Source organism: Barbus barbus (assembly GCF_936440315.1).
Source record: "Barbus barbus genome assembly, chromosome: 37".
NCBI classification, from domain to species: Eukaryota; Metazoa; Chordata; class Actinopteri; order Cypriniformes; family Cyprinidae; genus Barbus; species Barbus barbus.
The window spans coordinates 10,199,592-10,226,378 of record NC_136715.1 but is presented as its reverse complement, the minus strand read 5'-3'; the positions used below and the strand labels follow the sequence as shown (position 1 = coordinate 10,226,378).

The 26,787-nt window shown below is 38.3% G+C and overlaps 1 protein-coding gene across 1 annotated transcript in view; it reads right to left on the bottom strand.

Moving 5' to 3' along the window:
- Nucleotides 1-26,787, bottom strand: part of LOC306857013 (chromodomain-helicase-DNA-binding protein 5-like) — a gene marked incomplete at its 5' end in the record, with an annotated part of 53,792 nt that overhangs the window by 6,084 nt on the left and 20,921 nt on the right. The window contains 25 exons of the mRNA XM_079396629.1: nucleotides 757-952; nucleotides 1,031-1,163; nucleotides 2,234-2,342; nucleotides 2,507-2,668; nucleotides 3,567-3,653; nucleotides 3,739-3,937; nucleotides 4,020-4,099; nucleotides 5,181-5,352; nucleotides 5,602-5,746; nucleotides 6,429-6,562; nucleotides 6,655-6,743; nucleotides 8,622-8,708; nucleotides 8,799-8,973; nucleotides 11,128-11,303; nucleotides 11,379-11,625; nucleotides 16,018-16,142; nucleotides 16,364-16,481; nucleotides 17,067-17,198; nucleotides 18,407-18,548; nucleotides 18,657-18,830; nucleotides 19,006-19,127; nucleotides 22,814-22,951; nucleotides 23,174-23,374; nucleotides 23,455-23,646; nucleotides 23,771-23,873. Coding sequence (XP_079252755.1) covers nucleotides 757-952; nucleotides 1,031-1,163; nucleotides 2,234-2,342; nucleotides 2,507-2,668; nucleotides 3,567-3,653; nucleotides 3,739-3,937; nucleotides 4,020-4,099; nucleotides 5,181-5,352; nucleotides 5,602-5,746; nucleotides 6,429-6,562; nucleotides 6,655-6,743; nucleotides 8,622-8,708; nucleotides 8,799-8,973; nucleotides 11,128-11,303; nucleotides 11,379-11,625; nucleotides 16,018-16,142; nucleotides 16,364-16,481; nucleotides 17,067-17,198; nucleotides 18,407-18,548; nucleotides 18,657-18,830; nucleotides 19,006-19,127; nucleotides 22,814-22,951; nucleotides 23,174-23,374; nucleotides 23,455-23,646; nucleotides 23,771-23,873 — 3,638 coding nt within the window. The remainder of the gene's footprint in view (nucleotides 1-756; nucleotides 953-1,030; nucleotides 1,164-2,233; nucleotides 2,343-2,506; nucleotides 2,669-3,566; nucleotides 3,654-3,738; nucleotides 3,938-4,019; nucleotides 4,100-5,180; nucleotides 5,353-5,601; nucleotides 5,747-6,428; nucleotides 6,563-6,654; nucleotides 6,744-8,621; nucleotides 8,709-8,798; nucleotides 8,974-11,127; nucleotides 11,304-11,378; nucleotides 11,626-16,017; nucleotides 16,143-16,363; nucleotides 16,482-17,066; nucleotides 17,199-18,406; nucleotides 18,549-18,656; nucleotides 18,831-19,005; nucleotides 19,128-22,813; nucleotides 22,952-23,173; nucleotides 23,375-23,454; nucleotides 23,647-23,770; nucleotides 23,874-26,787) is intronic.

The following is a 26,787-nucleotide window of genomic DNA, read 5'->3' as shown; positions in this document are numbered from 1 at the left end:
CTGATTGAGACGCACCCAGAGTATGTTTTCTGTAAAGATAACAGGCTTGTACTAATCGTGGAATGTTTATTTGCAAAGGCTAGCACTGCTAATGCAGGAGCTTGAGCTAAGCTCCGCCCTTTTCTCCGGGAGCAACAGCTCATTCGCATTTAAAGCAACATACTCAAAATCAGCGCGTTTTGACTCATACCCTAAAAGTGGCACTTTTAACAAGTTATAAAAACTTATCTGTGGGGTATATTGAGCTAAAACTTCACATACACACTCTGGGGACATCAGAGATTTATTTTACATCTTGTAAAAAGGGACATAATAGGTCCCCTTTAAAAAAAACTTTCTTTTTTAAAACTATCCTGGAAAAAAATGCATCACATTAAGCAGCACAGCATAATAATATTGATAATAATAATAATAATAATAAATGTTTCTTTAGCAGCAAATCAGCATATTAAAATGATGAAGGCTCATGTGACATTGAAGACTGAATAAAGGCAACTCACAGGAATTAATTACATTAAAATATATTATGACAAAAACTGTTTTTTAAACTGTATTACTATTTCACTATATTGTTGTTTTTACTAATAATTTTGATCAAATAAATCCAACCTTGGTGAGCATAAGAGAATTAACAAATTGTTTGAACAGTAATTAATATTTAATTTATGTTCAGTTGATGAAGCTATTGTTATTAACAGCAAGCAATATGGGGCAGTTCCAAGCATCCGGGTGTTTATTATATTTTTAGAAAATGACCTTTGTGCAGCACAGCATTGGCTGGCTTGTTACCAGCCAGTGACTCTTTGGAGAGGTGTTGATGGGACTCAGCCAGGCACTCCACCTCTGCGAAACGTGTGTTGAGGGCCATGGCGGGGTGACTGGGATCCTGAGTCATATTCAGGTATGCCGCACGCCGAAGCTGCTCCTCAATTACCAAAGCCTGTTCCAGGAGCTAAAATGTGAATAAAGAATGTGTGAATATAAAAGATTATTTTGAATGAATTAAAATAAAACACACAATAACTTGTACCTTAAAACGTCTGGCAAGAAATTTATTCTTCATTTCTAAGTAGTTCCCTTTGTGCATTTCAGTCTTGAAAGGCTCATTGAGGATGGCGTACCGTGGATCGTTCTGAATGTCCTGCCAGCGGGCATAGCCATGTCTAAGAGCACCTGGTTAAGGATTTGCTTCATATACTGGAAATGCATTACCCACAATTACAATGAAGCACACAACCCGAAGTGTCGAAGATCTTGTAGTGGAAAACAGCACTTTAAACAATAAGTTGAGTGAACTATTTTTGAATACACTATGTATGTATATATATATATATATATATATATATATATATATATATATATATATATATATATATATATACACACACACACACACTATATTGCCAAAAGTATTGGGTCACCATCTTCTAATGAACATGTTTGACTACTTTAGTCATTTCTATGAGTACAAATTTTAATGTTTAAACATATTATGTTATTCTATGTAATTGTGTTCTTCTAATTTTAAAACAACAGTTTGAACAGGACCCTTTTCTATTCTAACATGACAGTGCCTCTGTGTATAAGGCATGGTTCAAAAAGACATGATTGATTCAGTCAGTGTGGAAGAACTTGACTGGTCTGCAGAAAGTCAAGTCCTGATCCCAGCTGAACCCCTCTGGTGTGACTTTAAATGCAGATCTTGAGCCAAAAACTCATCACCAAACACCAATAGAAGGTGGTGACCCAATACTTTTGGCAATATAGTCTATATATACAGTGGTGGATAAAATGATTAGAACACTAGTATGCACTACTCACTATTATTTAAAAGTTTGGGGTCAGTAATTATTTTTTTTAATAATAAAAAAATGAATACTTTTATTCCATTTATTCACTTTTATTTATGCATTGAGCCGATCAAAAAAGTCAAGACATTTATAATGTTACAAAATATTTCTATTTCAAATAAATGCTGTCCTTTAGAACCTTCTATTCAACAAAGAATCACTTCATAACCAATTAAAATTTTTGGTCTCCTTGTAATTCTCCATTCTATTTATTCACATTCACATCACAATCATTTATGTTCATAACTTCATAAAAGTCCTAAAGAAAAAAAGAAACCAAAAGAAAAGAAAAGAACAAAAACAACAATTTTTTTTTTTTTTTTAGATTATTAAAGGAATAATAAGACAGCTCAAATGCACAATGGAAGGAACAGTGAGGATACGTTACAATGCCAGCTAGCAGCCAGTAGTCATGGCGACGGTGCCAGATGTCGTACATTTTTCCAGATGACACAGCTGCGCGTTCCTCATTCTGCCACAGCGTGTGTAATTCTGAACACACATAAACACTCATGCATATCCATGCATTCTTTATCTCTCCTATCATTCACCAGAATTTTTAATCTGCTGTCCATGATAAAATACGTGACCAATGTGTTGACTCCCGTTGAAGCGAGACAGCAAATCAGAACAACGTCAATGAGACTACAACTCACCTGTGAATCCTCCATCTGCGATGTTAAACATGAAACGAATCTTGATGCTGTTCTTGTCATCTCTGTGGCTCTCATCCACGTCGTCCCTCATGTCTTTCTCTCCATTCAGTTGGTTCTCAGGGGGGTCTTCAGATTTTAAATCATCAGGAATGGCTGCAGAAACTACATAGTTTGACAAAGAAGAGGGGTTGGTCCTGTACTTTCCATCAATAGGGTACAAATTGATCAGTTCATTTTTTAAGCCTCAAGGTTTAGATCTTTTTATTATTAAACGGACAGAAATCTAATTCCAATAATTACACAAATTTTAGCATTGACAACATTGAGCTTTCATTTATGGGAACAATAAATTTATCAATAAAACAACAACTTTATTTAATTGTATCATTAATTTTAATTTATTTTCTAAATGTTGTCTATTTAATTTGGATGTCTGTTTAATTTTTAATGCTAGAAAAAAATAAAAATAAAATAATCTAAACTTAAATATTCTTTGGTAACAGGGATTCTCTACAGAAAATGAATAAAACAAAACATTTAACAAACAACATTTTCTGAAGTTTGAGCACGTCCTTTTACTGACATTTACATTTTTTGAAGAAAAAAAAAAAAGATTTAAGCCCAGTTATTTACCCATTTAGTGGAAAGTGTGTTTTTTAAAGCTGCAGTTCGTAACTTATGGTGCTCTAGCAGTTAATAAACTTCTAGAGAACTGCGTGCGTCTTGCAGAAGAACATTGTAGCCGGAGCTACTTCTCTCTGTCTATGTCTATGACGAATCACGCAGGTACTGGGCTACTCCGCAGCGGTACCTACCCGAACCAGTCGAAAATAGTCAGAATATAGCCACTTTTTATAGGTGTATCTAGACAAGCCAAAACATGGTTTGGAAAATGGATTCATGGTGTCCTCGCTTATATACATTTTGTAAATTGTGAACACAAAAAGTTACGGACTGCAGCTTTAAGGTGCCAATTTGAAGATATAATGGCTCTGGAATCTCGACCACTCCTTTTATTGTGTTTCTGGAAGTATAATAAACAAATACCACAAATACTGACCTGGTTTTTGCTCCTTATCATCTATTTTTGCTGGGCTGGGTTTATTTTCCCTTCTCTCCGGGGAAGTTTCTTTCCCTTTACCACAGTCTTGAATAAACAAAATATTTTAATATTTTGTTTATTGAGAGAAATGTTTTATAGAATCATTATACGCATGGTCTAGAACCCTCACCTAAAGGTGTCTGATTGGCTGACTGCTCACTAGGTTTATTGGGCGGCTGTGCATGATTGGATGATGGCTCTGAATGGACAAGATTAGTGTCATTCTTCTCGCTCTCTTCCATTCCTTTTCCTTCTGGACTTCCGCTTTTTGGTTCTTCTCCCTCCCTGAATTTCTCTGGTGCAGCGGTGGGTTCTGACATAACTGGCTGCTGTAAGAAGATAGAGATTTTAATTAAGACAAGAGAAATAAAAAACAGAAAAAAAGATATTTCTGGATGACTTCAGTCTGACCTCAGGGTCCAGCGATTTGGTACTCTCTGGTTCTGTAATCTCTTTGTCTTCTTGAGAACCGGACACTGACTCTGTCTTTTCTGTAAAAACAAATGCTACTGTCTAGTTAACCACAAACAACCAGCATTTCATTGAGTAGTGCACACACACACACACACACACACACACGGGCTGGGTTTTGGGACAAACTTCATGATTCAATTTGCTTTTGATTTCCAAGTTTGCGATTCAATTTGGATACGATTCAATATCAATTATTTTGGATATACTGTATATCAGGTACAGTATATGGCAAATTTTCTCAAGGGAAAAAAAAACTAATGCTGTAAAATATATACGAGTCAGGTTGTAATACTAACTTTACAATTACATAATTATATTTCTACTCCAATTTGTGTTTTGAAACAAACATTTAAATGGCAGCTGTCATAAAAAAACTTGACAAATTTATACAATAAATATTGAAAAACAGTAAAAATTATAATGAATATGTCATGGTGCATATATTCAGTAAAATTAGGTAAATGTGACGTTACGTGACATTCTATTGTTTACAAGCTGATATTGACTTCTTTCCACGGTTGAAACACTGATTGAGCGACAGATTTTATTGTTGGAACACTGTAAAACAAATCTGAGACTTTGTTTCATATAAAAAGTAACAAAACACAAAGCTTACTGTGATTTATTGGATTTGAGGCACGCTACAATGTTCCGTTCATTAACTGAAAACAGGCTTGACTAATAAATTTTTGGGATCTATATTGTTTCGTAAAAATTAGAATTGATTAAAAATTAGAATTTTTTTTTTTACCCAGCCCTGACACACACACACACACACACACACACATTGGTATTGGTGGTTTACAGAACTCTCCATAGGTGTAATAGTTGTTATACTGTACAAACTGTATTTTCTATCGCCTTACACCAACCGTTCACCTGGACCTACCCTTTAGAGAAAACGTTGTGCATTTTTAGATTTTCATAAAAACAAAAAAACTAAACTCCATGTTTTCTAAGCCTTTTGAATTACAGTACAGGGACATAGGCAGTGTCCTCTTAAACCACCTTCACATTGTAATACCTCTATCATACCCATGTCATTATAAAAATTTGTGTCCTCATAAACCACCCAAACCAGTGCACACTTTCACAAACCTGAAGGAACAGGTGTGCTGGGTTGAGTTGGAACCGGACTGGCAGGAACAGGCGTATTGGGGTCCGATGAGACACTTTCAGTGTTTAAGATTTGAAGTTTCTTCAGCTCCAATCCCACAGGAATCAAATCTGGTGTACTAAACTTACCATTCACATGCTCAAACTCCTGAACCTATATACACACATTCAAATTTCAGTAGAGTGTTTTGTGTCAAATTTAATCAAATTTAAACTGCTATTTTATTATTTTATATTTATTATTTTATACAAAATAAGTTTAAATGCTCAATTAAGTACATAATGCCATAGAATGTTAAAGTACATAATTTTAATTAATCATAAATAAACAAATCAACGTCAAATTAGATATTTATATCCATCAAGTTAAAAACCAGGAAAAATGCAGGAAGTAGTTCATCACCTTCTTGCGGACCAGAGACATGACACCGATCCGGGTGAGAACATGTTGGCGGGATAGGCCTTCCCTTGGGACTCCATCTGCAAATGTCTCTGCTCCATCTGCCCCTGGCTCACACAGGTGCCTCATGAACAGAGATACATAAGCCCTGAAAAACAAACAATAAATGAAAATGTAAAACCAATATTATATATATATATATATATATATATATATATATATATATATATATCGCTCCGAGGTCCCAATTTAAATTAAATGATTTGCGTTATGCACTTTGAAGTTCTGTTCTGAATCAAATGATTCGCAATACGCGATCCGATTGGAGCGCTTCGAATCATTTTGCGACTCAATGGTTTAACTGATTCGGAGTTTCAAAAAGCTCCGTTGACAGCTACTGTGTTCTTTGCTCGCTTTCTCTATATAATTTATTCATTGCTTGAATAACCGTGGAAATTAAATCATTACAAATAATAGGCCTAACTTACAATGTTTTTAATAGATTGTGATCATGATAAAGACAGTTTCCGTCGTATTAAAAACATTTCATGACATCACACTCATGGTAGCCTAGTTGCCTAAAAAGACGGGTTTATGATGTGCGTTATTAACAGATTACACTAACATTAGGTTACTTAAGCTATAGCCCCCTTATCTTCCACCTATGGAGAGAGAAAAACGTTTTCAAAAGCATCCTCCCTCTGCCTTTTTCACAAATCGCACCCTGTGTATGTGTGTATGTATATATATATATATATATATATATATATATATATACACACACACACACACACACACATACACTAACTATAACAGAGAAACACACATACCTGAACTCCTTCTCACTTTTTCCTCTCAGGTCACGGACCAGCCAGTGAGAGTTGAAGGCATCTTGTGGGGGCATACCCCAGCGCATAATCGCATTCAGGAAGGCTTTCCGCTGCCGGGCGTTAAATCCCAAAACCTGAAATCCCAAAGGTAAATAGCCAAAGCTTCACCTGAAGCAAGGAATTACACACAAACTCTCTCTTTTTACAATATTGCAAGAAGATTTACCTCTATGTTTCCACTAACTCTAGCCAGCAACGGTGGCAATGGTTTGTCCCGATCGCTCTTCAACTGTCTGCGAGATTGTCTGCGTCCTCCTGGAGGTGTGTACCAAGTACGATGAAAGTCAGTAAAAAATGTTTATGTTTTTGAAAGAAGTCTCTTATGCTCATCAAGGCTACTCTTATTTAATAAAAATGTCAAATATAATGTGAAATAAATTCAAAATAACTGGTCCATTTTAGTTTTAGTTTTAGTCATTACTCCAGTCTTCAGTGTCAAATGATCCTTCAGAAATCATTATAATATTGCTGATTTATTGCTCTAGAAACATTTATTTTTTTAATTGATATATTTTATAACTTTATAAATTGAATGCATCCTTGCTGAATATAAGTACAGTATCTCACAGAAGTGAATACATCTCTCACATTTTTGTAAATATTTTATTATATTTTTCATGTGACAACACAGAAGAAATGACACTTTGCTACAATGCAAAGTAGTGAGTGTACAGCTTGTATAACAGTGTAAATTTGCTGTCCCCTCAAAATAACTCAACACACAGCCATTAATGTCTAAACCGCTGGCCACAAAAGTGAGTACACCCCTAAGTGAAAATGTCCAAATTGGGCCCAAAGTGTCAATATTTTGAGTGGCCACCATTATTTTGCAGCACTGCCTTAACCCTCTTGGGCATGCTCATGCTCTGCTTCAGTATGTCACAGTACATGTTGGCATTCATGCTTCCCTCAATGAACTGTAGCTCCCCAGTGCCGGTAGCACTCATGCATCCCCAGACAATGACACTCCCACCACCATGCTTGACTGTAGGCAAGACACACTTGTTTTTGTACTCCTCACCTGGTTGCCGCCACACACGCTTGACACCATCTGAACCAAACAAGTTTATCTTGGTCTCATCAGACCACAGGACATGGTTCCAGTAATCCATGTCCTTAGTCTGCTTGTCTTCAGCAAACTGTTTGCGGGCTTTCTTTTGCATCATTTTTAGAAGAAGCTTCCTTCTGGGTCGACAGCCGTGCAGACCAATTTGATGCAGTGTGCGGCCTATGGCCTGAACACTGACAGGCTGACCCCCCACCCCTTCAACCCCTGCAGCAATGCTGGCAGTACTCATACGTCTATTTCCCAAACACAACCTCTGGATATGACGCTGAGCATGTGCACTAAACTTTTTTGGTCGACCATGGCGAGGCCTGTTCTGAGTAGAACCTGTCCTGTTAAACCGCTGTATGGTCTTGGCCACTGTGATGCAGCTCAGTTTCAGGGTCTTGGCAATCTTCTTATAGCCTACGCCATCTTTATGTAGAGCAACAATTCTTTTTTTCAGATCCTCAGAGTTCTTTGCCATGAGGTGCCATGTTGAACTTCCAATGACCAGTGTGAGAGAGTGAGAGCAATAACACCAAATTTAACACACCTGCTCCCCATTCACACCTGAGACTTTGTAACACTAACGAGTCACATGACACCGGAGAGAGAAAATGGCTAATTGGGCCCACCAGCTCCGTGATGTTGTCATGGAGGAGTGGAAGAGGACTCCAGTGGCAACCTGTGAAGCTCCGGTGAGCTCCATGCCCAAGAGGGTTAAGGCAGTGCTGGAAAATAATGGTGGCCACACAAAATGTGGACATTTTCACTTAGGGGTGTACTCACTTTTGTGGCCAGCGGTTTAGACATTAATGGCTGTGTGTTGAGTTATTTTGAGGGGACAGCAAATTTACACTGTTGTACAAGCTGTACACTCACTACATTTACATTGTAGCAAAGTGTCATTTCTTCAGTGTTGTCACATGAAAAGATATAATAAAATATTTACAAAAATGTGAGGGTGTACTCACTTCTGTGAGATACTATATATATTTCTTTCAGAGAATAAAAATCATACTGACACAATCATTAGTGTGTGTGTGTGTGTGTGTGTATGTTTATACATATATAATGATGTCTACCTTCAGGACGTTCCTCAAAATCTTCATCCTCATCCTCAGACCCGACGGAGTACTCAGATTGATTATCTGAAAGATTATCCTGCCACTCTGAGAACAGGATTGAGATGGAATGTTTGTAAACTCATATACATAGTTCTATGCTACATTACAGCACAGTCATCATCTGAGTTTGGGTACCTTGGTCCTCCTGAGAGGCGTCATTATAGTTGACCTGTTTGCGGATGCGTTTTCCTTTGCCCAGGTTCCGGGCTAAATTCTCCTGCTGCTGCTCGTAATGGTGCCTCAAGAGCTTCTCCCAGTAGTCTGGATCAACATTCTCTTCCTGTTTAATAATCTCCCTCTGGACCTCTTCCTGCAAGAGCACACATACACACACACACACACACACAAATGCAGATTATATACACTGCCCTCCAAAAGTTTGGAAACACCCATGGCAAAGTGTGGTTTTGGCTTCACCTTCCAACAAGACAATGACCCCAAGTACACTTCCAAGCTGTGCAAATCCTATTTGGAGAGGAAACAGTCAGCTGGCATCATGTCTGTCATGGAATGGCCTCCCCAATCACCTGACCTCAACCCAATTGAGCTACTGTACTATGGGAGGAACTGGACCGTGATGTCCGTAAGAAGTGTCCAACCAGTGTGAATCATCTGTGGGCAATCCTTCAGGAGGCTTGGAGTAATATATCAAGTCAATGTTTGAATAAACTGACAGCTCGGATGCCCAGATTATGCAGAGCTGTAATAGCTGCTAAAGGTGGATAATTTGATGAATCGAAAATTTAATTTTTTTCTATGTATAAACTGTTTATGTAATAAAATATGTTTTCGTAGTTTGTGTTGTCCCTTATCAGTACAAAATTATCACAAATTAAAAAGGATTCATGCTAATATTGTCCAAAACTCCACTTTTGTTCCAACACAGACAGATACCTTACAAAATGGACTGTGGTGGTACAATGGTACAGATATGGTATCAGATGATTCACAGTACACTGATATTGTACTAAATGATTACAATATGCATATGGTATTCCAAGGTACTTCAAAGCATACTATGCATACAAATTCACACAAATCCTCAAAATTTGACCTTTCGGACTTAATGTCTGTCAATCTGCTATAGCTAAAATCTGATCAGTTTGTTCTGACAGCTGTGCATCTACATGGGTTTCTATAGTAAAGATGTAAGCATCAGCAAAAACCCAGGAGATTTTCTCATACTGAGAGTCGCTGTCAGTGTGAAATGAGGATAGAAAACTAGAAATTTAGCTTTTGCCCATGTCTATAATGACATCTCCCTTCAGCCTCATAAGAGAACAAGCGACATTCACATAGTGACAATAAAGAAAAAGAGAGTGAAAATGAACACATTCGAACACAGCTCCAAATGTTGTGTACTTTGTATGACATGACATATACCGCTCAAAAGTTTGAGTCAATAAGATTTTGAAATGTTGTTGAAAATATAGGTTATATCTATTTGATAAAATACACAAAAATACAGTAAAATTGTGAAATATTATTACAACTTGACATTTTTATATATTTAAAATGTAATTTATTCCTGTGATGGCAAATTGGAATTTTACTCCAGTCTTCAGTGTCACTTGATCCTTCAGAAATTATTCTTATATGGAAAGGAAAATGAAAGGAGGTGACTTGTGGCCAAGCATGGTGACCAATACTTGGAATTTGTGCTCGGAAGTTCACCCATCCAAGTGAGCAGTGACACACACACACACGAGCAGTGGGCAGCCAATGCTGCGGCACCCAGGGAGCAGTTGGGGGTTCGGTGCCTTGCTCAAGGGTCTCACCTCAGTCATAGTATCGACGGTGGAGAGCGCTGGACATTCACTCCCCCCACCGACAATCCCTGCCGGACCTGAGACTCGAACCCGCAACTTTTGGGTTATAAGCCCGACTCTCTACCATTAGGCCACAACTTTCTTCTTATAATCAAAGTTGAAAACAGTTGTGTTGCTTAATGTGGTACATTTTTTTTCCAGCACACTTTATGAACAGAAAGTTCAAATATAAATATAAATCTTCTACAACATTATAAATATATTTCCTGCCAATTTTGATTAATTCAATGCATCCTTACATAGTATTAATGTCTTTCAAAAGAAAATTGTACAGACCCCAAACTTTTGAATGGTAGTGTACGCATCAGGTCAAATTTTAATGAAAAAAAAAAAACAGGTTAAACATTGCATTGGAAGCTTTTTGTCTTTTCCGGCTTCAATCTGATTGCCTGCCTGAACAAAGCCATAGCGATGCTGCTGCTAAACACAATACTAACTCCATTAACAAACAACAGTCCAAGAAGCTTTTGTGAAAAAGCTGAAACTTGCCCAGCTATGCCTTCTTGAGCATAGAAGAGTGAAAGAAAAGGTAGTCTAAGGTATTAATTTTGAAAGGATTGACAAGCATTCATCTTTGATCCCTTGTATAATAGAAAAAGGCATGAGGAACAGACAGTAAAGCATCTGTATCTCACCTCTCCATCCTCCTCTCTCACAACATACTGAGCCACCTTGAATGAGCTCAGGTACTCGTTCATGTTCTGGATCTCTGTGTCTTCAGTGGCATCCTGGCTACGGTCCAGCAGTTTGGAAATGGCGTTATCATCATAGTGGATCACACTGCCCTCCTCTCCTTCTTTATTATCTCCTGCTGAAGAGATTTAGGACATGAACTACTGGAATCCACAAAGTGTCAAAATGTTTATCTTAAACCACTTCAGCTCACCCATCGTTCTGGCGGCTTCCACATCATCTTTAAAAAGCTCCTCAGTGCCAAACTTGAGGATGTCATCTAGTTCCTGTTTGGACATGGAGCCCGTCTTAGAGCCCAAGCCGGGACGCACCACCAGATGGGTTAGCATCATCTTTCGCTTGGCTACCTGGGTAATACGCTCCTCTACGGATGCCCGAGTTACAAAGCGATAGATCATCACCTTTTTATTTTGCCCGATACGATGTGCCCTGCTAAATGCCTGCAAAGACAAAGAGAAAAGGCAGATGAAGAGAAAGTCAAAGAAGAACACAGAAAGGAAAATAAAATCTATGATTAAATAATAGAGAGCTATAGATAAACACAGCCACGCAGTTTGTAATATAATGTCTTTCTATAACACAATGTATCACACACACACACACAAACACACACACACGTGACCCTGGACCACAAAACCAGTCTTAAATCGCTGGGGTATTTTTGTAGAAATTGCCAAAAATACATTGCGAGGGTCAAAATTATAAATTTTTCTTTTATGCCAAAAATCATTAGGACATTAAGTAAAGATCATGTTCCATGAAGATATTTTGTAAATTTCTTACCGTAAATATATCAAAACTTGTTTTGATTAGTAATATGCATTGCTAAGAACTTAATTTGGACAAATTTAAAGGCGATTTTCTCCCTCAGATTCCAGATTTTGAAATAGCTGTATCTCGGCCAAATATTTTAAATATTTTCTCGGCATATTTATTCAGCTTTCAGATGATATATAAATCTCAATTTTGAAAAATTGACACTCAAGACTGGTTTTGTGGTCCAGGGTCACATATATCAGGGATAGGCAACTTTGGTCCTGGAGGGCCGATGTCCTGCAGAGTTTAGCTCCAACCCTAATCAAATACACCTGAAGAAGCTAATCAATGTCTTCAATATCACTAGAAAGTTACAGGCAGGTGTGCTTGATTAGGGTTGGATAGTTGCCTATCCCTGACATATATGCTTCATGTTAAACAGCTTCACCCTATGGAAAAATAAACATACTAAAATGGATTTGAAATACGTTTATTTCATGCTAAGCACAACCCGAATTCCAGAAATGTTGGGATATTTTTTTAAATTTGAATAAAATGAAAACTAAAAGAATTTCAAATCACATGAGACAATATTTTTTAGATAACATATCAAATGAGAAATTTTACAATTTTATGCACAAAATTAGCTCATTTCAAATTTGATGCCTGCTATAGGATTCAAAATAGTTGGGACGGGAGCATGTTTACCCCCGGCATCCGTGATTTTAAACAAGAATGCCAAATTTGGACTCGTCTGACCATAGAACACTTTTCCACTTTGAAACAGTCCATTTTAAATGAGCCTTGGCCCACGGGACATGATGGACCATGTTTACATATGGCTTCCTTTTTGCATGATAGAACTTTAGTTGGCATCTGCAGATGGCGTGGCAGACTGTGTTTACCGACTTTACAATGCTTTCTGGAAGTATTCCTGGGTCCATTTAGCAATGAGTGATGCACTGTTGTCTGAGCCTTTGCAATCTGACGTTGAGGAACGTTGTTTTTAAAGTATTCCACAATCTTTTTACGTACTCTTTCACAGATTGGGGAGCCTCTGCCCATCTTTACTTCTGAGAGACGCTTCCTTTCTAAGACATCCCTTTTATAGCCAATCATTTTACAGACCTGATGTCAATTAACTTAATTAGTTGCTAGATGTTCTCCCAGCTGAATCTTTTCAAAATTTCTTGCTTTTTCAGCCCTTTGTTGCCCCCGTGCCAACTTTTTTTGAGACCTGCAGCAGGCATCAAATTTGAAATGAGCTCATTTAGTGGACAAAAGTGTAAAATTTCTCTGTTTAAAGATTTGTTAAAATCTCTATGTTCTATTGTGGATAAAATATTGGATCATGTGATTTGAAAGTCTTTTAGATTTCATTTTATTCAAATAAAAAATGAATACAAATGTCCCAACATTTCCGGAATTCGGGTTGTATAATAAAAATACATCTACATATTTATGTACTTAATAAAAATACCCTGCAATTGCACTTTTGGTATACTAAACTGGTATACCTAAAGTCTGCTTAATTTTGTACTTAATGCACTTACGGTACAAGTAGTGCCGAGGTCCAACTAAAGATACACTGAAGTATGTATGATTGTGCTAAAGTGGAACTATTGCAAGTATACTTTAGGTACACTTTAAATATATTGCATTTAAAGACCGTTATTATTCAAAGATCATTCAGTCCTCATCAAATATAGTGACATTAAAACACATTTTAGACTTAATATTAAGAATTGTGCATTGTGCACAAGTGGTACTCTAAAAAAGTTTATATAATTGATATAATATTTATATCAGTAAGTCCCGAGCGATATGTTAGTAAATATGTTAATAGATTTGAACTATACTTTGTATGAAACATATTTATTTTAAACGTATAACTTTTTTTTACTAGGGAAGTGTAGCTACTTTTAGTTAGTAGCTTGTAGTCCAGCTAAATACTTAAAAAAAAAAAAACACTTTAACTACTTTAAAGGGGTCATATGATGCAATTTCAAGTTTTCCTTTCTCTTTGGAGTGTTACAAGCTGTTTGTGCATAGATAAGATCCCTGAAGTTGCAAAGACTAAAGTCTCAAAACCAAAGAGATATTCTTTATCAAAGTTAAGACTCTGCTACCTCCCCCTAAAATGGCTCATTCAAACACACCCCACACGTCTATGTCACGGTGTGGAAATATTTGTGTAATGCTGCCCAAAGGTTCACGCAAAGAAAGAAGGCATGGTTTCATTAACCGCAGTTAGTGTTGCAGACCTGAAAACCTTTGAAATTATTTTGGAGAACCACTTGGGGGGGTACTTTGTGAGGAACTGCTGTGGGGCATGGACTCTTTTTGTTTCTTTTAGGTCTGCTGCTCTCTCTCTCTCCCTGTCAGTGTCCTCATCTGATGTCATGTTTTTATTTTTTTTAGCTGCAAAGCATGAACACACACACACTTTTCTGTCACCGAGCACATAACTTTACACTACTTTTTTTTGGTCTCAAACAGAGATCACGATTCTCCCACAAAACAAAATAATGTGTGACAAAATATCATTGCTGTTTTATTTAAGCCTATTTAAAAGTGTTTAATTTGAACGAAACAATGCAATCGACACAAACGTTATTTGATGTGCCAGTTAACTTTCAAAAGGTCTATTTTAATCGCTACAAAATAAACATCATAAACATCAGTGTTTATATCTGAACTATTAACTTATGAATGACTGTAATACAGAAATAATACTGTGTAGTTGAAAAGACTGTTTGTGAAGCTGTTACCCAAACATGGTAACTGTCTGCTCTGTGTCAACAGCTGCGCGAACGCAGATGTGAATTTTCCGGAAATACGTTTTTAAAGGTTTATTAGACACGAGCGAAGCTCTAGTGTAAATATATCAGCATTTATCCAAGTACGTGCACTTTTTGGACTAAAAGCCCTAATATTAGGACGCTGTTCAGTGAGTGCAGCTATATGAACACAAATAAACTGCAGCAGATCTGACTGAATATGAATGAGTGCTTTTCACAGTTCGTCTAGAATATCAATGCGATCAGGTCGACTCCAGAGGATTAAGTTATCTCAACTCAACTCAATATTTTAACTTTCCACATCCACCCCAACCCATTTACCTTAGTTGTAAGTACCGTGTGTACTGTCCTCTTTTAAGAAATCAGACGGCGGGAGTAAAAAAATTACTGTTGCTTGATTGCTTTGTGCTTTGTGCGTGCACAAAGGCGTCACCAGGTTTTTGCATAGTTTAAAGTGACAAATCGTGCCTGCGTACCTTGAGGTCAAAATGCGTGCCCACTACGCAAAATGCGTACAGGTCGGCAGGTCTGGTGTTGATGCAGCTGTGTCAGGGAGACGCTGTGTGTTTGTATGTGAAAGCAAAAGCACTTTATTTGGCCTTCCGAAACTAGATGCATTTAGGAATTATTAAGATAACTTACAACAGAACAGCAACACATTTTATGGACGACCGTTTCGTGAACCTAGGAGAGGAGGTAATTCTGACTTTGCTATGACAATCTGGTGCTTCTGAATCAGCGACTGTGTAAGTAATGGCTATTGACTGTTCAAATGCGGAATTTTGCGCGTCGTGTGTGTGTGAGAGAGAGAGAGTCACATCACAGCACGTCAGCTATCTTAATCGCGGCTTGTGTGTGTGTGTATGTGTGAGAGAGAGAGAGAGAGACAGGGTCACATCACCATGGAGTCAGCTTTCTTAATCGCGGCTTGTGTGAAAACACATACGAGCATCATCATCAGCGACTCTTTTCTCCTCTCAGGCTTGAACTGATGGTCTTTACTTTTATTTTGAAAGCTGAACCTCGCGATTATGGAAAGGGGAGTTACATTTTCAACGAGTGCTTGTGGTGTTCGGCAAATCACAATGCACTGTGCCAGTTGGCCAATCAGAGCAGAATGCGCTTGTCGGAAGGAGGGACTTTGTAAAAGCATGTCAACATATTCTGTTACACCAAATACACAAAATAATGATCTTTAAAAAAAGCATCATATGACCCCTTTAAATTATAAGTCACCGTTCAAAGTAGCTTCTCCAGCACTGGTGTTTGCATTACCTGAATATCATTGTGTGGGTTCCAGTCAGAGTCATATATGATCACTGTGTCTGCGGTTGCCAGATTGATACCCAATCCTCCAGCACGTGTAGACAGCAGAAAACAGAACTGCTGAGCCCCGGGTGCTGCACACAGGGTGACAGACAGACACAGTATGAATGAGTTAGTAAAAACTGCCTTTAACTGAAAATGTAAGGTTTACTATTGTCCTTTTGCATTACCAACACACTATTTTCCTATTTGATACTGTAAAGCTGCTTTGACACAATCTGTATTGTTAAAAGCGCTATATAAATAAAGGTGACTTGACTTCACATCACTGCGGCTTCACTGCTGGCATCCTCACCGTTAAAGCGATCGATGGCCTCCTGTCGCAGCCCCCCTGTGATGCCCCCATCAATACGCTCGTATTTATACCCCTCAAACTCCAGGAAGTCCTCTAGCAGATCTAGCATCTTTGTCATCTGAGAGAGGGATCAACAGTGCAGGATGAGACACAAACATGAGGATATCCAACAAAGGGACAAATGGCAGACTTAAACAAAATGTTAAGCAAACTCTGCTTGCAAGCTCATACTTAATTCCATCTATGCGAAATATAACAACAAGAGGGGACAGAAACACAGCTCTCCTCTTTAATCAAGCTTAAATGACTTAAACATACAACACGCCATAACATTAATATGTATGTTTATTTTCAAGCACTTAGGAAATAAAAGGGTGGTAAAATGTCTCGTCGAGACATCCTTCCTTTACCTGTGCCATTCATCAAATTAATGGATGTAGTGATTCCACAGGCAATTTAAAATGGGAGGGAAAAGAGTCTAAGGACTAAACAATAAAGCGGAGATAAATATAAGCCCCGCCTTTTCATTTGTCAACTCCATTTAAAAGATGAATGAGCTCCGCTCTTATTTTCTATTCACAGTTTACCATCTAATTAATCTCCCACTGAAATAAAGGCAAGACCACCACATATTCAAGGCTTTTTTTGTTATTCACAGGGCATTCTAAGCTCTAAAAGAGAGAATAAGTACCATACACTATACCTGAGAGAAGATGAGAACCCTGTGCCCTTCATCTTTCAGTTTTTTGAGCATCTTCTGAAGCAGGGTGAGTTTTCCTGAGGATTTCACCAGGAGGTTGCCATCATAAGAACCATTGGGTAAGACTGGAGCTTCCTGTATACATAAAAATGAAAACATACAAAAGACTTGACAAATGTTAATTAAATATGCAAGCTGTTTTATAAACTATACTGTATTATAGACCGTTCAAAATTTGGGGGTTTTACAATTAATTTTATGATGCTCACCAAGGCTGCATTTATTTGATCAAAAATACAGGAGACAATAATATTGTGAAATATTAATAATATAATTCAGAATTACAGTTTTCTCTTTCAGTTATTTATTTTTTTATATAATTTATTCCTGTGATGAATTTTCACCAGTCATTCCTCCAGTCTTCAGTGTCACATAATCCTTCAGAAATAATTCTAATATGCTTATCTGGTGCTCATTAATCATTTATTTTTTATCAATGTGTAAAAAAGATGCTTTATATTTTTGTGGAAACATTTTTCAAAATTCTTTGATGAATAGAAGATCTAAATGAACAGAATTTATTTGAAATAGAAATCTTTTGTAACTGTCACTATTCATCAGTATAATAGAAGTATTCTATTTTTTTTTTTAAATTAAGGATCCCAAACTTTTGAATGGTAATTTACTTCCAATTTTATGTTTTGTTACAAGACACCATCTGCAGCAACCGTTAAAACATCTCAGAAAACAAGAAGGGTGCCCAATATCAAAACGCTAGCATGATATTGCTATGCCGTTGTTAAGGTGGTCTATGTCTTTTAGCTGAGTAGAATATGGTTGCTTGAGTGTTTTGGGTTCAAGTAAAAAGTCCTCAGTGTCTACGATATTCTGGTTCTTAGATATGGCTCATGTCCCTCCAGTGTAAGTATGAGATTGTTTTATAATCCACCAAGTGAATTATATTAATGCAGGAAAGCACATCTCCTTAAGCCACTTCATTTGGGGTATCATTCACATCTATAACTTTGGAAAACCCTTAACTTCAAGTATAAGCAACAGAAAAAGCAGTGCTTGCCTTAGCAAGCATTATTAATAGTCAGCAGGCAATTTCTAAGAGTAAACAACTTCAAAACCACAGAACTTTTTGTCCTTGAACATGAGAATGTAAGATAAGGCCGGTATTATCCATCAAATTCACTGCAGACATAAGAAACAATACACTCTCTTAAAAAAGTCTTTAAATAGATCTTATAAAAAAGAAAATGTATTCCCATTACATGGGCTAACAATAAACCACTGCAGTGATATAAACTGTGGGCCTGCCCTCCACATTTTCTCCTCACCACTGCAGCCACTGGAAACAGGTAGGGATGGTTGCAGCATTTCTTCAAGTCCATCATGATGTTAAGAAGAGACACCTGGTTCCCTCCTCCCTTGGAATTCAATGCCTCAAAGTTACGTGTCAAAATGAACTTGTAGTATTTCCTGTGAGAGATTAAAAAAAAAAACATGAAATTATCTTGCATGGGAAAACATGAAATATGATACCGAGTCTAATAATTTAGCATTAGGAACAGAGCATTCAAGACTGACTTCTGCATTGGGCTGAGCTCTACTCGCACTATAAGCTCAGTTTTTGCCGGCATGTTCTTGAACACATCTGCCTTCAGTCTCCTGAGCATGTGTGGCCCTAGCAGGTCATGTAGTTTCTTAATCTGGTCCTCTTTCGAGATGTCCGCAAACTCCTCCAGAAAGCCCTCCAGATTACTGCTCACAACAACATTTTAATTTGGATATAAGGAGAGATAGAATTCACTTCCATCAAATCATATGAAAAACATGTTTCAATCTAAGCCCCGCAATCGCTCTGCGGGGGATCATTATTTTACGAGCGGATCTACAGTATGAATCACCAGGTGAATCATGCAGTCTGCAATCTTACTTGAAGCGCTCTGGGGTGAGAAAGTTGAGCAGGTGAAAAAGCTCTTCGAGATTGTTCTGCAAAGGGGTTCCAGTCAGGAGCAGCTTATAGTAGATTTTGTAGCCGTTCAGAATTCTGAAAAACTGAGCATTGATATATTGATTATTAAGTATAGATTTAATAAATTGATTTATTAAATCTATTAAGTAACCATGAACTTTCTATTATATTAATAATAATATTACAATATAAAGTGGGGTCAAAAGTCTGAGACAATAAAAAAATCTGATTCAAAATCTAACTGAAAATAACAAACCTGAAAATATTTATTCACTAAAATGTTACATTTTGAAATGTTCCTTATATTTCCTTCAATTTCCCAAAATTCTTATAAAATTCTAAATTCTTAAAAAATCTTCTAAATTTCTTATGTTATTATTGTGAACAAAGTACCTCAAAGAAAACATATATATAAAAATTAGGGCTGGTAATTTAACGTGTTAATTAGATTGATTAATTAATTCCGGTGAAAAATAACGCATTAAAATTGTTAATGCATTTAACGCACTTGCCCCGCCCCAGACATATGTGGGTCATCTTCCATTTCATACATGCTGATTGATGACAACTATGAGGCAGGGCAACAACTCACTGCCTGATGGAGCCTAGAGAACGTAGTTAGAATGTCCCTAAAATTCAAGATATGGGGCAAAAATTCCCCTGTTTGAGTTTTTGTCTCAAATTTATAATATCACATGAGCAATAGGCTAAGTGCAATATCACACAAGTGCAAATGTGATACTGATCTTATATAACAGTTCAGTAAGTAAAAAGTTAATATTGTTATTTTAGACACAATGTTGTCTGTTTTTCTCAATTTTGCCAACGAAAATATAAAGACAAAGCAGAACTGTTAGTCTCTTACACACAGTGGCATTACATTTCTTAATGCATGTTTGGAACGAACTGGGTGAACCATTTGGCGCATTGAACCATTGGCCATAGACACGTTGGATTTGAACCGGCGCTGCATAGATCGACCGGTCTATGACATCAAAGGACCACGAGAGCGATTCAAAAGTATAAGGAGCTGTCTGCTCTCTACAGGTACATCTCAAAAAATTTGAATATGGTGAAAAAGTTCATTTTTTCTTGTAACATTTCAAAAAGTGAAACTTTCACATATATTAGATTCATTACATGTAAAGTAAAACACTTCAAAAGTTTTTTTGTTTTAATTTTGATGATTAGAGTTTACAGCTAATGAAAGTCAAAAATCAGTATCTCAAAATATTAGAATATTTACATTTGAGTTTCAATAAATAACCATCCATACAGTATAAATTCTGGGTATCTCTTGTTCTTTGAAACCACAATAATTAGGAACACTGTTGACTTGGCAATGGTCCAGAAGATGGTCAGTGAGGGTCACAAAGAGGGTAAGTCACAGAGGGTCATTATTGAAAGGGGTGGCTGTTCACAGAGTGCTGTATCAAAGCATATTAAATGCAAAGTTGACTGGAAGGAAGAAATTGGGTAGGAAAATGTGCACAAGCAACAGGGATGACCGCAAGCTTGAGAATACTGTCAAGCAAAGCTGATTCAAACACTTGGGAGAGCTTCACAAGGAGTGGATTGAAGCTGGAGTCAGTGCATCAAGAGTCACCACGCTCAGACGTCTTCAGGAAAAGGGCTACCAAGCCACTTCTGAAACAGAAACATCGTCAGAAGCATCTCACCTGGGCTACGGAGAAAAAGAACTGGACTGTTGCTCAGTGGTCCAAAATCCTCTTTTCAGATGAAAGTAAATTGTGCATTTCATTTGGAAATCAAGGTCCCAGAGTCTGGAGGAAGAGTGGACAGACACAGAATCCATGTTGCTTGAAGTCTGTCCAGTGTGAAGTTTCCACAGTCAGTGATGATTTAGGCTGCCATGTCATCTGCTGGTGTTGGTCCACTGTGTTTTCTGAAGTCCACAGTCAAGCCATCTTCCAGGAAATGTTAGACCACTTCATGCTTCCTTCTGCTGACAAGCTTTATGAAGATCCTGATTTCCTTTTCCAGCAGGACTTGGCACCTGCCCACACTGCCAAAGGTACCAAAAGCTGGTTCAATGACCATGGTGTTACTGTGCTTGATTGGCCAGCAAACTCGCCTGACCTGAGCCCCATAGAGAATCTATGGGGTATTGTCAAGAGGAAGATGAGAGACACCAGACCCAACAATGCAGATGACCTGAAGGCCGCTATCAAAGCAACCTGGGCTTCCATTACACCTGAGCAGTGCCACAGGCTGACTGCCTCCATGCCACGCCGCATTGATGCAGTAATTCATGCAAAAGGAGGCCCAACCAAGTATTGAGTGCATAGAAATACACATACTTTTCAGAAGCCTGACATTTCTGTTTAAAATATACTTTTTTATTGATCTTATGTAATATTCTAATTTTCTGAGACACTAAATTTTGGGTTTTCATTATCTGTAAGCCATAATCATCAAAATTTCAAGCAATAAAGGCTTGAAATATTTCACTCTATGTGTAATGAATCTATACAATATATGGGTTTCACTTTCTGAAATGAGTGACAAAAAATATTGACCTTTTTCATGATATTCAAATTTTTTGAGATGTACCTGTATAGCTCTTGTGGTACACTGATGTCATACACCGATCGGTCGGATGATGATGATCTGCTTCAAGTCGAACAAGTCTAATGATTCAAAGGACCATTCATAAAGAACCATTTACTTCACTCCTGCAATGAATCAGCCATTTGAAAGAATCAAATGAATTAATTATTGACTCGATGACTTAATCATTAAGACATTTACCACCACCTACTGGCAGTTTTAGTTTATTATTTAGAGCATCATTTCATTAAAGAAATAATTTCATATTTCCATAGTAAAAATAATAAAATTCATAAAATAAATTGTTAAAGGTATAGTTCACCCACCCAGAAATTACAACTGTGTCATCATTTACTCACCCTCATGGTCCAAAAGAGTATATGTAATAAATTTTATCAAACAAAATATTTCTTGCTGAAGCTACTTTTTAGTCTGTTTGATGCTTTACACAACAATGACTTTAAATTATCTTTTGGGAGTAATTCCTCAATTAAATTTGATGTGCGATTAATTAGATTAATTAAGCGCCACATCATGTAATTAATATATATAAAATACTGTATATGTGATCCTGGACCACAAAACCAGTCATAGGGATTAATTTTTTGAAATTGAGATTTATACATTATCTGAATAAATAAATAAAGCTTTCCATTGATGTATGGTTTGTTAGGATAGGACAATATCTGGCTGAGATACAACTATTATAATCTGGAATCTGAGGATACAAAAATCTAAATATTGAGAAAATCAATGAATCATGAAGTTCTTAACAATGCATATTACTAATAAAAAATTAGGTTATGATATATTGACGGTAGGAAATTTACAAAATATCTTCATGGAACATGATCTTTACTTCATATCCTAATGATTTTTGGCATAAAAGAAAAATATAATAATATAATTTTAAATATAATAATATAAAATAAAATAATTTTGACCCATACAGTGTATATGTATTGTTGGCTATTGCTACAAATATACCCGTGCTACTTATGACTCATAAGGTGGTCCAGGGTCACATATATAAAAACAATAACATAACAAAAAAGCATATGTAATATATGTAATATATATATATATATATATATATATATATATATATGGCAGTTTATATATATATTACTTTATATATTTTTTACACATAATTGTTATTAATATGATGATATCATAAATTTTTCCTTGAATACTGTACCTTTGACTGGTTATTCTTCAGTCGGTGGGCTTCATCCACAACCAAACAGGCCCAGGTAACGGAGCCAAGTATTACCTGATCAATGGTGATCAGTTCATATGATGTCAGCAAGACATGAAACTTTATCGGTGTGTCCTTCTGTGATGAGAAACTCTGATCAGAAACAATGCACTTCTGAATGAAACCTTTCGAAAGTTAGGATGCTTTTTAAATTGTTTGGAATATTTGAAATATGTAATTCAGGTATCAGTTAAAGAATAACATAAATCAACTTTGGTTTTAATGCAAAATACTGTTTTGAATGGGACACGGAATAAGGCATCAAAATGTCTATCAGGTTAGTCCACAGCACTCTCTCACCTTCATGCGGAAAACCTTGCGACCTGATTTGACGGTGCTGTCCTCGAAGGTAAATTCATTCTCACGTATGACAGCCCTGCTGTCTTTGTCCCCTGTGTAAGTCACAACATAGAAATCCGGAGCCCACATCTCAAACTCTCTCTCCCAGTTGATGATGGTGGAGAGTGGCGCACTGACCAGGAACGGCCCTTTGGAGTGACCCTGAAACAAGCAACTCAGTTACACTCTGTTCCCTTATTCTCTCAAATGCATTTGAAAGAAAGTTCAATTGGCGCCCAGACCTCTTTGTAGAGTGAGTACAGGAACACTATTGTCTGCACAGTCTTGCCAAGCCCCATTTCATCAGCCAAGATTGTGTCGGTTCCTTGGGCCCAAGAGAATCGCAACCAGTTCAGGCCTTCCAGTTGGTATGGGTGCAAAGTTCCACCTGTGTCATCAATGTACCACGGCTGCTGTTCAAACTTGATGGTAGGCTGTGACCAATGACACATACATAGGAGAGAATGATAACTGAAAATATAACTGAAAAAGTGTAAAATCATAAAGCAAAATAAATTCAGCCATATATTAATCAAGCAAAATAGCGATTGCACTCACATCCAGAACTGGAGTGTCTGGTGGAGGTTGTCTCCTCTTTACTTGCTCTTTGAGTCTCTTTCTGAACAGCAGGGGGTGATGGCTTTCACCGAGCACCTGATCCCTGGTAAAATCAGAGTCAGTGAGTGTATGCACTTTTCACACTTTTCTTTGGGTGCTTCTAAAACGGAAGGCTGCATCCTACCGAGGCTGCGTCCTTCCTAGTTCAGTCCTTCAGTGTCTTGTAGGCTAGAGTCCTTATAGGCATATAAACGCTAGAATAAGACGGTCTAGTAAGTGCGTGTGGCTACGTCACATATGTTCCCGCCCTCAAAGTCACAGCACGAAAATAAAAAATTCGGAAAAATACTTTGTATTACAAACCTTTATATTATTTGGATTTCTGTTGATGCAATACAATGAATCACAGCTGTCTACAGTCTCCCGTGGCTTAAGTTATTGGCAGTTTAGCGTTTATTGAGTAATTTACACCAAATCAAAAACTAACATCTATGATTTCATGTCTGAAAACATTCTTTGTATCTAAAATTTCATAATGAATTCAGACAAGCTCATTAATGCCTCGTTTTTTGTCAGTTTATTTTAATGAAATGGAATGGGGACAAAGGATTGTGGGTGACTAAAGGTCGCAAAGGATACATCCCATGCATCCTTCAAATTCAGCTGAATGAAGGAGGCGAAACGAAGGCTGCCTTCCAAGGATCCTTCCAAATGAGATGGCCTTCAGAGACGTATGATGACGTGGCAGCCGAGATATGCAGCCTTCCGTTGGAGAAACACCCTGTATGTCCCATTTCTTCATTAAAGGCACAAATCTTTTTTTCTTTCACATTTTTTTTTCTACTTTGAGAACTAATAGGATGCTAGCATGAACCAAGGCTGAAAAGTATAAATATATTTGTAATGTAATTTTAGGGGAAAAAGGTTTTATCTAATTATTAGGGCTGTCAAAATTAACATGATAATAATTGAGTCAGGAACAACAGGTAAGTGATACAACAGGATGGTTTATTGACAGGTAATGTAGATTGTGAGGAGAGAGAGAAGCAGGTGAGTGTCTTGATGATTCGTCCAATTCGGATTGTCTTGGTGAAAACTGATATCTGTCTCATTCACAGAGGAGTGGAAACCGTAAGCTCGGGAGAGCTGGAGTTGACGCTGGAGAATCGCTGGAGAGTCTACAAGGTAAGTAAACACAGGTAAGTGCATACAGAGTCAGGTAACTGTTCGGGGTAGTGAACCGTAGACCGGACGATGAGTGTCAGAGAAAGAGTGGTGTTGATAGGAGTGCTGATGAGGGACTGCAGGTGCGGGTGATTAGAACTCAGGTGACTGTGATCTGGTGATTGCTGTTAACGGCGGTGACTGTGCATGTGACTCTCTGACACTACCCCCTCCTCCGCGGCTCCTGATGCCCTAATGCAGCGACGGGGGCGACCACGGCCTCTGGGTGTGGGACGATCAGGATGGATACGATGGAATTCCTGCAATAACATAGGATCAAGGATATCGTCCCGGGCCACCCAGGATTGCTATTCGGGTCCGTCGCCTTCCCAGTCCATGAGATACTCCAGCCGGCCTCGCCGCGAGTCCAGGATGTTGCGAACTTGATATACAGACGGCTGGTCCAGTATTTCAGGAGGAGGAGGGTCGTCCGGCTCGTGCTGATCTGGAGTGAGAGAAGAGCATGGTTTGAGCAGGGAAACGTGGAACGTGGGGTGAATACGATATCTGAGGGGTATCTGGAACTGGTATGTGACCTCGTTGATCTGCCTCTGGATCTTGAACGGACCAATATAGTGGGGATTCAGCTTCCTACAGGGCAGGCGGAGTCGCAGGTCACGGGTGGACAACCAAACCCGGTCTCCAGAGTGGTAGATGGGAGTTGGATCATGCCAAGCATCTGCAAAGCTCTTATGTCTCCACACTGCCCACTGGAGGTGGATGTGTGCTGAGTCCCACACTCTTTCGCTCGCCCGGAACCAGTAGTCTACAACTGGAACCTCCGACGGCTCTCCCGTCCACGGGAAGAGTGGGGGTTGGTAACCGAGTATGCACTGGAAAGGCGTGAAGCCTGTGGTGTTCTGTCGGAGGGAATTTTGTGCATACTCGGCCCACGGGAGGAAGCGGCTCCAGCTGAACTAATCTTCTTGGAAGTAAGCCCGGAGGTACCATCCGAGTTCTTGGATTTTTCACTCATCCTGGCCATTTGTCTGAGGATGATAACCGCAGGACAAGCTCACCATGACTCCTAGTAGGCGAAAGAAGGCTTTCCACTCATGGGAAATGAACTGTGGACCGCGATCCGATACTATTTCTTCTGGCACTCTGAAGTTCCTGAATACCTGATGGAAGAGGTGTTCTGCAGTCTCCAAGGCCATTGGCAGTCCACGGAGAGGTATAAATTTGCATGCTTTAGAAAAGCGATCCACTGCTACTAGTAAGCAGGTGTTACCTTCCGATTCAGGGAGATCAGTCACAAAATCTATTCCCAGGTGAGACCAGGGTCGGTGAGGAATGGGGAGAGGTACGAGCTTGCCCACGGGCAGATGATGAGGAGTCGATGATATGGCGCAAACTGAGCAACTACGGACGTACCTGATGACATCACGGAAAATACTGGGCCACAAGTACCGAGCTTGGAGGAGCGAGAGGGTCCGTTGACTGCCTGGATGTCCAGAGGCCGGTACATTGTGAACTGAGCCCAGAAGAGATTGTCACTGGGAAGATGGAACGAAAGTCTTCCCTTCTGGGCCTCCCAGCAGAGCAGGTTCGGTGAGAGTGGCAGTTCTGATGTCCTTGTCGATGTTAGGGTAAAGAATAGAGCCCAGCGTGCTTGTCAAGGATTGAGCCTCTTGGCTTCACGGAGGTATTGAAGTTTCTTGTGATCAGTGATGACTGTGAAAGGATGGTTAGCTCCCTCCAGCCAATGCCGCCACTCCTCCAGGGCCAGCTTGATGACCAACAGCTCCCTGTTTCCGATGTTGTAATTTTGCTCGGCTGGGGTTAGTTTCTTA